The 13,238-nt window shown below is 50.2% G+C and overlaps 2 protein-coding genes across 2 annotated transcripts in view; both read left to right on the top strand.

Annotated features, from left to right (window-relative positions):
- LOC112815708 (keratin, type I cuticular Ha7-like) overlaps positions 1-1,663 on the top strand; it is an 11,911-nt gene extending 10,248 nt beyond the window's left edge. Inside the window, exons 6-7 of the mRNA XM_025861831.2 lie at positions 592-812; positions 1,528-1,663. Coding sequence (XP_025717616.1) covers positions 592-812; positions 1,528-1,663 — 357 coding nt within the window. The remainder of the gene's footprint in view (positions 1-591; positions 813-1,527) is intronic.
- A 7,748-nt stretch (positions 1,664-9,411) lies between these two features.
- LOC112815692 (keratin, type I cuticular Ha3-I) lies at positions 9,412-12,567 on the top strand. Its single transcript, XM_025861805.2, has 7 exons — positions 9,412-9,759; positions 9,861-9,943; positions 10,080-10,236; positions 11,014-11,175; positions 11,270-11,395; positions 11,569-11,789; positions 12,435-12,567. The coding sequence occupies exons 1-7, from the start codon at positions 9,412-9,414 to the stop codon at positions 12,565-12,567; spliced, it is 1,230 nt and encodes a 409-aa protein (XP_025717590.2).
- Positions 12,568-13,238: the final 671 nt, after the last annotated feature.

Here is a 13,238-nt window from a genome sequence, read left to right as displayed (position 1 = left end):
CGACTGGGCCGCGGATCACAGTTTATGGCAACCCTGAGCTTAGAGCCCACGCCTCAGCTCCGTCTCTGCAGCCGGCTTTCCCGCTCCGATCCCTGGGAGCTCTGCCACACTCAGGCACCCCCGGTTTTTCTGTGACCCCGAGGGTCCTGAGACCACACTGTCCTGCGAGCGTTCCACCCTCTGCTTAGCCACTGGAGCGACGACCCTCCGCAGAGCCGACTTCTAAAAGGTCCGATTTTGTGCTCCGCGGCTCTAGCACTTGCCAGAAGCGGCCGATGGAGGCCCCCTCCCCCGCCGTCTATCCTCCCGAATATCGCCTCGGATTCACTTCTCCGCACGTCCTGCCTTCCAAAAAGTGGTCGCTTTTCTGTTCAGAGTGTTGTTACTATTCTTATCTTCAATCTCTTATTGAGTTCCTAGGTGTTCAGAATGGTTTGATCCCTATTCAGCTGAATTCCTGAGACCAGACGAAATCCAGGTCTCCTACTCCTCCGCCATCTTGCTCCGCCCCCCGGGGTGTCACAGTCTTACTGGAGAGACTGAGGGCTGCAGTCCATGATTTTCCACCTGCTTCCCCCTTTGGTATTACAGAAAGACTGTCTGCAGAACTCCCTGTGTGAAGCTGACACTCGCTTTGGCACCGAGCTGGCCCAGATGCAGATCCTGATCAGCAACGTGGAGGAACAGCTCTCCGAGATCCGGGCTGACCTGGAGCGGCAGAACCAGGAGTACCAGGTGCTGCTGGACGTCAAGGCCCGGCTGGAATGTGAGATTGCCACGTACCGGAACCTTCTGGAGAGCGAGGATTGCAAGTGTGTACCCTGACGTTTGTGCCAGTGTCATGTGTAAAAGCAGAGACCTCTTGTGGGGATGATTTGAAAGGAGGGGTGGCATTGCAGACCGCATCTCTGGGGACAAACTTAAGCCTGGTGAGCCGCCTGGATGTAGAGGAGGGTATTCGGGAACTTTTCAGCTCATGCCATCCATTCTGCGGGCCACATTATGTTCCCAGATGCCAATCATTGCCACGGGGGGGCTGAAATACTGAGAGCTCAGTGCATTTAGGTTTTGCTAAATTCTCTCTGGAAGAAGTATTCTAGTAACAGGGATTCTTCATACTCAAGGTTAAAGAACATTGCTAAGGGCATTTGCAGCCATTCTTTCATTTTGTCCTTCCATTGCGCTGTGCAAAAGGTAAGGTGGATAGAACACCCCGTTAAGCAATAATCAACAAGACTAGGGGTTATATGTCAATCGGAGGGCAGCTAACCTCTGGCCTGCTCTTGCCTGGCCAGCCTTTCTGCCTTTCTCATCCGTGTTCCTTTGCCCGGGGCTGGAAGCCCTGGTTTTGCACAGGGGCACGGTGAGCTCTGGTCCCAGCTCCATTGTGGACTCTCTAGGCCCAGCAGGACCTCCAAGGTCTACAATCCCCTTTTGCTTTTCCGATTCTGAAGTGTCTGTATACTTTCGTCTTTCATGCACTTATGACGTCAGTATTTCAAACATCTCATCTTTTTCTCTCCACAGGCTCCCTTGCAACCCATGTGCGACCCCAGCCTCCAGCACCCCCCGCCCAGTCCCTGCAGCCTGTACCCCCTGCTCTCCCTGCCTTTCTGGGCCTCCTCGGGCCTCCTGTGGCCCCAGCTCAACACCTCGATGCTGACACACTCCTCAGCCTGAGGGAGATGGGAACCGTCTGCAGCCCCACTGGTTCCACTCTGCAGGCCTGGCCCCTGAGGCCTTGCTCCCTTGGCCAGCTGGGCGGGGGGCTGATGCCAGGCAGTGCTTCTCTGCTGATGGGCTTTCTAGTCCAGTGGCTTAGCCCAGGCCCCTGGATTTGGGCTTCCTCTCTAAAATTTAGAGTGTCTTAAACACTCCTTTTGCTCTCTTCTGTTGCTTCACAGTCTGAGAAGTGGTAGATAGCCTGGTTTTTATTTTGCTAATAAACTTCACTTCTGCAGCATGAAGAGCCCAGGGCCTGTGGTCAGTGTCTCCACCTCATGCCAAGAGTGTTGCTGAGGGCCCCTTGAGCTGTTCCCACAGAAGCAGGGGTTGGGGCTCCCTCATCGGAGGGTTCTGAGAGATGGCAAAGCCAGCCAGGACCACAGTTAAAAATAGGCCTGTCACAAAATGGTGCCGCTGAGAGATACCCAGCTGTAATTGGGTATCTAAAACCTATTTAGAGCCAGATTTACAGAGCTGTTAAAATATGCGAACCAACTGAAATCCCCCCCTTATCAGGATGAAGCCTCTGGTCCTTGTGCAAAGGAAAAGCTCAGGTCAGAGGTGCTGCCGGGACCCCCTAGAATACTCTACTTAAAGTAAACTTTTGTGATCACAGGCCCAGGGCGAGCAAGGCACAGTGCTGGGCTTTACAGATCTTGTGACACAGGGGTTCTGCCAAAGCCTGCAAAGAGGGAGCAGCTGGTGGCTGAATCAAGACTTGAACCCTGGTCTCTTTGAATTAGGCCCAAAGCCCATACTTGGGAAGCTCTGAAGGGAAAAAAACATAAGGATGAGTAGATTTAAGGTGGAGGTTCTAAAAGTGTTGTCCTCCAACCAGTCGTACCAGCTTTACTTGGGGACTTTTAGGAAATTCCAAGTCTTGGGCCCCACCTCAGACTTTCTGAATAAGCAGTCTGGTTTACTGAGCCTTCCAGGTGATTCTATGCATACTCAAGTTTGAGAACCCCTGGGTTAGGGGGTTTATTTGGGGACTGAGCCCCTTATAGGCCAGATACACTGTGGAAGGAGTTGGCCACAGCCTCCTAAGGATCCTGTGTGTGAGCAGTGCCTCATTTGATCAAGATAGCGCCTTTTCCCTGCACGCTGTGAAATGCTGAATGTATAAAGGATGGTGGTTGCCCAACCTGTCAGACTATCAGTCTAGAAAAGGCCAAACAGACCCACCCAAGCTCCCTCATGGGCTCCACTAGCAAGCCCTCTGAAGCTGCCTGGCTTGGACCTTGTAGGCAGTAGACACATGAATCAGAAGCTCCATGTTTAGGCAGCCACGGCCAAAAACAGCATGTCTCCAGAAAACAGCATCAGAGCTGGCCAAAGAGGGGAAGCAGCGAATTCCCCATCATTGGAGGCATTCAAGCAGGGTCTTTTTAACCACCTGGTAGAGATGTTGAGGAGGTTACTCAGGCATCTGATGGGGCCGAATGAGGTGGTTCTAGGGGGTTTTCTAGTCCCCAAATTCTATGACCCCCTGCTGTCTAGGTCTTATTGATTGGTGAGATTACAAGTGTTAAAGCAGAGCTGACACACTGACTCCACGCATTGGTTCTTGTCTTCCCTCTGCTCCGTGAGCTCTCCGAATCAGAGTAGCCTGCTGAGAAATTTACAAAGTCCAGCCCATCCTGGTACAGGAGTGACCATAGCCCCAAGCCCCAAGGCTGGAGAGATCTTAAGCCAGGGCCTGGTTGTTGCGTCTCCAACTGCTCTCAAATCCCAAATCCTACTTGTTGGCCACCATCTGTGCAGACAGGACCAATTTGCTTGGGAAGCAACAGGACTTCCAACACAGGGAATCTGGAAGGGTCAGAGGCTGTTACACCCTTCTCCTCCACTCTGCCTCTGCTCTTTTTCTCAAGCTGTACCGGCATTAGGGTACAGGGGGCATCTCTCTCTCTCTCTCTCTTTTTTAAGGATTTAAAAAATATTTTATTTATTTATTTGTGTGTGTGAGAGAGAGCACAAGCAGGGAGAGCAGCAGGCAGAGGGAGAAGCAGGCTCCCTGCTGAGCAAGGAGCCTGACATGGGGCTCGATCCTGGGACCCTGGGATTATGACCTGAGCCGAAGGCAGATGCTTAACCGACTGAACCACTCAGGCGTCCCAGGTGACCCATCTCTGAGGGTAGGTCCCAATAAGAAAGAACAATCTTGATTAAGTCTTAATTTAGCACCTGGCCCAAATACCTTTGCCTCTTCCTTTGTAGTTAAAAAGCTCCTTTCATCCAACAAGTTCAAAGAGGTCTAACAAAATAAACCCACTTATTCTTGCACCATGACAGTAGCTAAGCATTGTTTTTCCCTTTTAAGGAGAGGGAGAGAAGGTGAGTCATTGAGTGGTGGAGGGATTCTTCTGGTGACATGAAATGAGTCAGTGCCCCAGGGTAATTGACCCGTGTTTCTTAAGTTCACATCCAGTGCTCTAATTATAATTAAAAGAGGAGCTTTGATGAGACATTGTTTGTGTGTGTGTGTGGTGTATACGTATGTGTGTGTGAAGTGGTTTGGGTTCCTGGGAAGAAATGCTGGGTGGAGGGATCACTCTGCTTGGGGAGGTGTGAAGAGCTTCCCTGGAGACCAAATAGTCTATCATCACCACCATCATCACCACCATCATCACCACCATCATCACCATCATCATCACCACCACCATCATCACCACCATCATCATCATCATTGAAGCTCACATTCATTGAGCTCTTACCATGAGCCAGGCACTCGTCTAAGTTATAGATAAATTTATGTATATAAACTCATATTATCCCCATTTTGGAGTGAGAAACCATGGTTCAGAGAGGTTAAGTAACATGCCCAAGGTCACACAGCTAGTAGGTGGTGAAGCCAGGATTCAGATCCAGGCTGTCTACCTCCAGCAACTGTGCTCCTGACCACTGTGCCTCACAGAGGCCAAGTCTCCGATTGTGTCTGCAGGATGACAGAATCATAATCACCCCTTTGTTTTGATTCCTTTTCCTTGAAGGGAAGGGTAGAGTGTTTATGCTAGCAGAACCACTGCTGAGAATTTCTGCCACAAAGGGCAGTGCAAGAAATAAAGGTTGTACAGCATTTCAAAATAGCCTGAGAACCCTGGCAATTTTAATGACTGGAAATCATGAAAGAAGTTCAACTCACCCACTGCTATTGTTAAAAACACTCTGTCTACCAAGGAAGAGGAGGAGAAAGAAACAGAATCGCTTACCTATCTGTCCCTTCACCACTTAAAATGCACTTTCACACAGGCTATCCAATTTGAAATCCCCCAAACTCTCTGGAGAGGCAGAACAGGCTCCCCATTTTGCAGGAGGAGAAGTTCAGGGTTAGGGAAGGAAATGAACCCCCGAGGTCTCCCAGTGGTCTCTCTCTCAAGCCCACTGCCCTGTCCCTGCACTCAGCTGCTAAGGGCTGGGGGTACATCTGCATAAAACTGCCCATTCACACCCACTGTCTGATGCTGGGGTGAGGTGGCTCAGATGGATTTTACAGGGCCTGCGAATCTCTGCAAGGAGAATCTTCCTGGTGTTAACTCCCACCCGCATGGTCCTCCTCACCCCAATCGCATTTCAGACTGAGCTTCTGGCCTTTGGCCATCCACTGGTCTTTTTCAGCTGAGGCTCCCTGTATGCTGGATTTCGTGCCCAAAGCTCCCTTGCTTGCCTCTCCCTTCTTCCTGCTGGGTTGCTGGACATCCTAAACATGTGCCCCAAGGCCCTCCACCAAGATGCCTCTGCCACACAGTAGATCTCTTTCATCCCGAGGGTGGCAGACTTGTGCCTGCTCACCAGCTGGCTCACGTGTCACCCCCATTTCCCCACATGAATCTCAGGCCCTTCGACACTTCCTCTTTCACTTGCTTGATTTAACGTTGCCTCTCCTTCTTCTGCCACCCCATACTGCGTCCCCGGAGACCTCTTCCACCTGCTTGGCAGCTCACCCTAATGCCATGGAGCCTCTGGGGATGTCTCGGGGCAACCATACCACTCAGCTGTGGTCTTCAAAGCAACAAGAACCAAATATCAAAAAAACTAATGACCAGGCCTGATGGAAGACAAGATTCTTAAAGGGATTAGGGCTCTGATGAGACCACTTGTTTGAATCCTACCCCTGAGTCGCCTAGAGAGTGGGGTTACTCCTAAGTCTCCTTTGGGATACAGGTAAATGACCTGAAATGGTGTCATCCCCCATCTCCAGGCAGAGAATCAGAAACTGGTTTAAAATGGTCCAACTGGAGGTTGGGGCAGGAATAGGTGCGGGAAGAAGTGGAGGAGGGAGGAAGAAACTTTTGGGTGGGGGGAAGGACCCAATTACATCACTTTACATTAGAGTTTGTTGTGGGCCTGTGTGCTCAGCAGGACCGTAGCATGTCATCTCCCCACCGTCCCCTGTCTTCGTCCCCGTCCCCAGCCCTGGGGCTGTGCCAGGTGTTTGGCAGGTGTTCAGTAAATGACTTCTGCCCTTAATGTTGTATATGCAATTTCCTAGTTACACTAAATACAGATTTCCAGATATGTCCATCTCACAGCTCTTAAATATCTCACTTCCTTACCTTCTTGTTGTTTCTCAGATATTTTGGGGGACCCATATTAGCCTGAATTGCTTATAAAAATATAATCCTCTACCAGAGCTATGATTCTTCTGTTCCAATGTAGACGTGTGCCCAGCTTGGAGAAGCTGCACAATAAATGTGCTTTGAATAAAATTGATCTAAAGAAAGAATGTGGGCTTGATTGTCTCTCAACTGCTCAATTTCTCTTTGAGTGAATACAATTTGCCGATATTTCAATTAGGAAATCAAGAGAGTACACAAAGTCGACTCCTACCCTGTGTGAGTTCTCAAAGACCTTACAGTGCAGGAGTCCCTTTTCCCCCACTAGTTCAAGAAGCAAATTCACTCAAGCCTACTGGTATTTTAAAAACACTGCAAGATAGAGGCAAGATTTACAAGGGATGGCAGCATTGTGTTCACTCACCGGTCACTCCGTCTGCTGTCTCTCTTCTGAATTCTTGTGCCATTGCACCTGCGGGGCAGCCAGCAGGGGAAAAGGAATCTCTGGTTGTAACCTGTTCATTCCTGCATCATCGGTGTGGATGCTGGTTGGCTGTGACCTGAAGCCAGTGCAGCTCTGACCCCCTCTGCTTCTTTCTTCTTTCCGCTGTCCATACCATACCTGTCCGTACCATTCAGGAACAGGTGGTGTTGTCGCCTTCTAACCTTATGCTGCTTTAGACAACCTTGTATTTCTCAGCCACAAACAAATCTCAGACTGGATAGCGGAGGTGATGTTCTGGTCTGGGCACCTCGGGAAACGTCACTTCTTTTGGAGGCCTCTGGAACTGTGGTCCCATGTCTATAGATCTCTTCTGAATCATCTCTATTTACATCATGCAGGACACTCAGCAGGGTGGGCCAATCTTCTGTCCATGGATTTGGGTCGCGTTGGCTACTTCTCAGCATTGTGTTCTCCAGGTTCACTCGTTTGAGGATGGGCTCACTTTGTCTGAGTACCGTGGCCACTTGAGGTTCTGAGGATTCCTTCCTTGCCTCTTGGTCCATTCTTATCTCTTATTCAACACCCTGCTCCCAGTTTCCATTTCTCTGGTCTCTCGGCATTGTATGCAAATTCTGGCTTTGCTTTTTTGTTGACCCAGTTCTTGAATCTTCTTATTCTTAGACCTAAACACTCTCTTTGGACTAAAGTCCCCGTGAGGCTGTGCTGACCAATCAGTGGGCTTGACCAAAGAGCTTGAAGAGCTGCTGCCATCGGTCTGTGCTCAAGGGCCAGTGTCCTTGGGTAGGGAGGAAGGCAGGAGTGAGGAACAGCTCTGGGCTGGAAACGGAGCAGGCTCTGGAGCAGGCTGACAAGAGGCAGGAAGCAGGAGGCCAGTGCTGTTCCCTATGAGCAAACGTGCATCAGTCTGATTGACAGGGCTTTCCATCTGTCCCAAGCCCAGCTGAAGTGAGACAGAAGGTCCCTACACCTGGCCTTGTGTTCTTCCTCTGGAAAGTCTCAGTGGTGCCTGCCTCAGGACCCACCTATTTCTGCCCCTTTAATTGCCTGGGAGGAAAGCAAAGAAATTTTGGTTTTATTATAAGTCTGGGGCTTCTTTGTAGTGTGGTGGGGCTTTCCATCTGAATGGCATTATAATAAGTGGCGAGATAATGGCCTTGGAGAGGGTAGATGGAGGACCTTTTATCTGAGACCCAAGCGGAGTGCCTCATGAGTACCATCATGAAAGCTTGTTGGGGAAAAGGACTCCAATAAGTTGTCAATAAAACTACCACTCTGGCTGGCAGCCAAAGCCACAATGGAAGTTGAGATGCTGCTACCCAAGATGCAGGGGGTACCCCAGTGGTGCCTATAATTATGCAACCTTTATATACTCAGAACTTTGGCCACCCCTTTCCACAGACCTTCTGGTGCCTTCCCTCCCCTCCCAAATCAACCCTGCATGACTCCAAGCTTGCTCTGCTTCTGCTATTTCTCAGCAGTTTCTGTCCTGGTGCCCAAGTCCTTGGATTCAATTATACAACCACAGAGCCCTCCTCGGTACATTTTAACGTTTGGTTCTTAAACCAGATTGTGCATAACCCAGTAAGGCTGGGGATGGGAGCCCAGGAAAGGATGTGATCCATCTTCTGGGTGTGTCAATTTCACTGAGAGGATTGGGCAAAATCTTAGAAAGTTTAACTGGAAATTGTAAAAGTTTTTTTTTTTTTTTAAATATTAAAGCCAACATGGGCATATGATGGAATATAAGGTCAATTCACATGAAGTTTTAAGATCAACCTCCTTGAGGAGGCTCCTTTGGGCAAGCTCTCGACTTCCCCAATTATCTGCTCACGCTGGTCTAATGTTATGGACATTTCAGTGGTAAGGTTTGACTAGCAATGCCTTTTTTCTTTTCCAAGCCAGCCCCAGATACTTTTCCTGGACAGTTAAAACACATTTATATGGATCTCTCAGCCCTCCTTCCAAATGATCTCTACCTCCAGAGCCTTCTCTGTTCTTAAACTAATTATCAGAACCTTTTCTTTTGAAACTCCTCTACAACCTGTGTTCAAGAAATATAGGAGGCCTTCCACAAACAGCTGCTCATTCTCCTCAGCCATGGCCCAACTCAGTCCTTATCCACTCAAGGCTTCCAAGGCTTGGGATGCTGCACCATTGAAGGATTCTTCCCTTAAAGCAGATGGGAAAAGAGTTGAATGCAACTTCTTTGACTCAATCCCAGTTCCTCCCTCGAAATGTCAGGTGGGCCAGGAAATGAGTCTGAGTGTGGGTTTACAGGATCACATAACACAGAAGAATGTCATTGGATGGACCAACTCCCAATTAACAAGGGCAGATACCTGGGCTAGACTGTGTGGACTCTTTTAAGATCTACCACAAAACTCTGATTTTATGGGTATACTGCCTGAAGAGGAGTCCTGACTTCGCAAGAAGCCCAAGTAAAGAATTTTATGGGACAAGGGACTCTTCTGAGGAAGGCAAATAACAGACTGAGGGAAGGGCATTTGAAAACCAGAGAAGACATAGAAAGAAAAAAGACATTACATACCATGTCCACACCCTCTGTGGAGGGAATATAAATCCTCCTCAGAGGAAGGAAATCCACAAGCTCCTTGGAGAACTTGGGCTCTGTGTTCAGCCGGGTGCCTTGCTCCCTCCAACACCATGCCTTACAACTGCTGTCTGCCCAACATGAGCTGCCGCTCCACCTGCTCCTCCCGGCCCTGCGTGCCCCCCAGCTGCCACACCTGCACCCTGCCCGGGGCCTGCAACATCCCCGCCAATGTGGGCAACTGTGGCTGGTTCTGCGAGGGCTCCTTCAATGGCAGCGAGAAGGAGACCATGCAGTTCCTGAACGATCGCCTGGCCAGCTACCTGGAGAAGGTGCGCCAGCTGGAGCGGGAGAACGCAGAGCTGGAGAGCCGCATCCGGGAGTGGTGCCAGCAGCAGGTGCCCTTTGTGTGCCCCAGCTATCAGTCCTACTTCCGGACCATCGAGGAGCTCCAGCAGAAGGTGAGGGGGTGCCATATGGGGGTGCAACAGCCGCTAACTGTCCTTGAACAATAAGACATTCTCAAGTTCAAGTTGCCCTCATAGTAGACTCTTGTTTTCAGATTCTGTGTGCCAAGTCTGAGAACGCCAGGTTGGTGGTGCAGATCGACAATGCCAAGTTGGCCGCAGATGATTTCAGAACCAAGTGAGTTGTTCAGATTTCACATTGATGTCTGCTTCTCCTGGCAGAAAGTGGAAAGGCTATGTGCATGCGGGCTATCAAATATTCCTGTGAGTCTTAAAGGTCTGCTGGTCACTGCTTTGACCTTGTCCTTGCACAGGTACGAGATGGAGCTGGGCTTGCGGCAGCTGGTGGAATCAGACATCAATGGCCTGCGCAGGATTCTGGATGAGCTGACCCTCTGCAAGTCTGACCTGGAGGCCCAGGTGGAGTCCCTGAAGGAGGAGCTGCTGTGCCTCAAGAGGAACCATGAGGAGGTGAGACCAGAAATGAGAAATGAAGAAACCTGGCTCAGCCTCAGGCTGAGGGTGACTTGAATGATTTGGGATGGCAGAAACTGGAATATGAGGTTGGGTTTGACTTTACGATTTTCCTTTAAAAATGTCAAACTTCATGATGAATGAAAAAACAGAGATGAAACCTATCCATGTTCCCAGATAAGATGTATCTTTCACTCAAAACTAGTGCATCATGTGAGTTTCCTAGAGCCCCTTAATCAGCTTGTGATTGATTACTGAGCTATAGAATGAGCCTCAGCATAGCTGTATTCATCTGCACAAAGTCATCTCTCTCCCCAAAGGTCACAGAATCAAGCTTGGTGGATCTAAGTCTCCACTCTTTCAAAGTCTTGTTGAAAAATGTTCTGGGGTTCCTCCTTCTCTCTCCCAGAGGGGCCAAGCCATGATCTTATCTGATGGCAAGAATTGTTTGCCATACAATCTGAAATTGTACAGTCAAAATTCTTTGTATTATGAGGTCTTCTGCAGCCAATCTGCAAATTGGGAACGTTAGGCATTAGTTCATCTTTTGGCAGCATCCAAGCAAATCCTTGGGAATTCTTTTTGAGCCCAAGAGCCATGGCACAGTTGTGTGAGGAGGGAGCTGTGCCACGTGGAGCACAGATCGCTTTGCCTTGAGCTGTCACAGACTGCTCCACTCAGTCTCTTTTCCAAGGAAATAGACCAACGGGGCTTCAACGAGCAAAGTCTATTCTTCATTGAGGAGAATCACTCTTGCGTTTTCTGCATCCACAGGAAGTCAACACCCTGCGCTGCCAGATTGGAGACCGCCTCAACGTGGAGGTGGACGCAGCCCCTGCCGTGGACCTGAACCGTGTGCTCAATGAGACCAGGAGTCAGTATGAGGCCCTGGTGGAGACCAACCGCAGGGACGTGGAGGAATGGTTCACCACCCAGGTGGGCATCTCAGCGCATGGCCACTCAGGACACTTGGCCCCTCAGGGCCCTTGAGGCAGGGTCTGACCCTGTCTTCTCCCCTGTACTATTTCAGACCGAGGAGCTGAACAAGCAAGTGGTGTCCAGCTCGGAGCAGCTGCAGTCCTGCCAGGCAGAGATCATCGAGCTGAGACGCACGGTCAACGCCCTGGAGATTGAGCTGCAGGCCCAGCACAACCTGGTGGGTGTTGTTCAGCCCTCCTGGTGACCAGTGTGAGGTTGGGGAACTGCAGTCAGTGGGGTGCCCTTTGGGCCACACTCACCTGACCTCGTGAAGCCTGGGACTTCTCTGGAACCCCATGGAGAAGCTTCCTGAGGAGCGGCTCTGTGACATTCTTTATCTTCCCCACACAGAGGGACTCCCTGGAGAACACGCTGACGGAGACGGAGGCGCGCTACAGCTCCCAGCTGGGCCAGGTGCAGTGCATGATCACCAACGTGGAGTCCCAGCTGGCTGAGATCAGGAGTGACCTGGAGCGGCAGAACCAGGAGTACCAGGTGCTGCTGGACGTGCGGGCCCGGCTGGAGTGTGAGATCAACACGTACCGGGGCCTGCTGGAGAGCGAGGACTGCAAGTGAGTAGCCAGCTGGAGGTATCTGATGAGGCTCACATAAGCGTGCTTCTCAGTTGGACTCCAGGCAAAGTTTGCATACTTTCAAAAGGAAATTATACCTCCACACCAGACATGATCAAACAGAACTCAGAAAACATAATATGGCCATCATTAAAGACACAGAAAAGCAAGAATTGTTTGATGCACAAACTAAAATTGTACAGCCAATTCTTTGCATTCTACTGTGATCGTATAGATATAAGATCAATGATATTTCTTACATTTTATAAGACCGTATTGCGTAGAGGGTACATCTCCATACGCTACCTTATCTGACCTTATATTTACTGCCAAGCAGGTTGGATCAGTATTCTTTCCATTCTGCGGGTGAAGAAACTGGGGCTTGGAGAAGCTAAGTGACTTTCCCAAGGTCACTCACTAGGAATGGACAGTGTTGTGAGTCAAAGCCAGAGTTCTAGAGTTTCTGTCTAACACTTTTGGCACTACATGGTAGGAAGACCATCAAGCAATTTGATAGGGAGCTTTACAGCAGGTGAGCCCGTGGTTTTCTCTGTTACAGGTCAGGTCAAATCCCACAGGCATTCTGCTCATATAGTCTACAAGCCTCCCTCAATTCATCTTTTCCACATCATTCGTTTTCTCCAGGCTGCCCTGCAACCCTTGTGCCACAACGAATGCATGCGGATCCGCCGGGTCTTGCGTCTCTAATTCCTGCGCCCCCTGCACGCCATGTGTCCCCCGCCCACGCTGTGGGCCCTGCAACTCCTTCGTGCGCTAGAGCCCAGGGGCTGCCAGAGGAGCAAGGAGGCAGGGCCCAAGGTTCCAGAGCTTTGACCCGGCACTGGTTCATTCGACAAAAAGGGGCAGAAAACAGTTTGCGTGGCTGGAGCCACCCCAGTAAGGCAGCCACGAAACTCACCCCACCTACTGCAGACCGTTCCTTGCCCACCCTTCCCTTCGCTGGGGTCTGTTCCTTTCTCACTTGCCCAGGGAACCCTCGAAATGCCAGGGCGTTCCCTTGTAACCTGCTAATAAACTTGATTTCCCTGGCAAAGCAGATGCCTTTCTCATTGGTATTCATTCGTTCTGCCGCGCCCATCACTTGAGCACTCTATAAAAAGCCACTTGAAAGTCAGGCTACATAATGGCCTGACTCTTGGATACAAGAGCCGTTCTTTGCCTGGCGGGCAGATGGCTGGTCTGGCGCCCTGGACACATGGGTGAGGCAGGCTGTCAGGAGGGAGGGCATAGAAGCTGCAATGCTGTGGCCCTCATCTCTCCTTGACCATTCCTGCATGTTTCCCACTCTCCCCTTGTGACCTGGACATCTCCTAGAGCTGGTTGCATCTAAATCCCAAGTAAGGAGGCTCATCAGCTGGGCACGAGAAAGAGGCTCTGGAAAGTTCATCTTTTCTCAGCAGGAAGTTTCAGGTCTAGTGCTGTATTATC

This window comes from Callorhinus ursinus, unplaced genomic scaffold (genome assembly GCF_003265705.2).
Source record: "Callorhinus ursinus isolate GAN/ISIS: 27379988/994484 unplaced genomic scaffold, GSC_fseal_2.0 scaffold108, whole genome shotgun sequence".
In the NCBI taxonomy this organism is placed as follows: domain Eukaryota; kingdom Metazoa; phylum Chordata; class Mammalia; order Carnivora; family Otariidae; genus Callorhinus; species Callorhinus ursinus.
Note: the sequence above shows the minus strand (reverse complement) of the source record. Positions and strands in the feature narration are given on the sequence as shown.

Bases quoted from the DNA above. Each gene is read 5' to 3' on its own strand.
- LOC112815692 (XM_025861805.2), top strand. From the start codon at position 9,412: ATGCCTTACAACTGCTGTCTGCCCAACATGAGCTGCCGCTCCACCTGC. The intron at 11,176-11,269 runs GTGGGCATCTCA...GTACTATTTCAG, and splicing joins AGGAATGGTTCACCACCCAG to ACCGAGGAGCTGAACAAGCA. The intron at 11,790-12,434 runs GTGAGTAGCCAG...CGTTTTCTCCAG, and splicing joins CTGGAGAGCGAGGACTGCAA to GCTGCCCTGCAACCCTTGTG.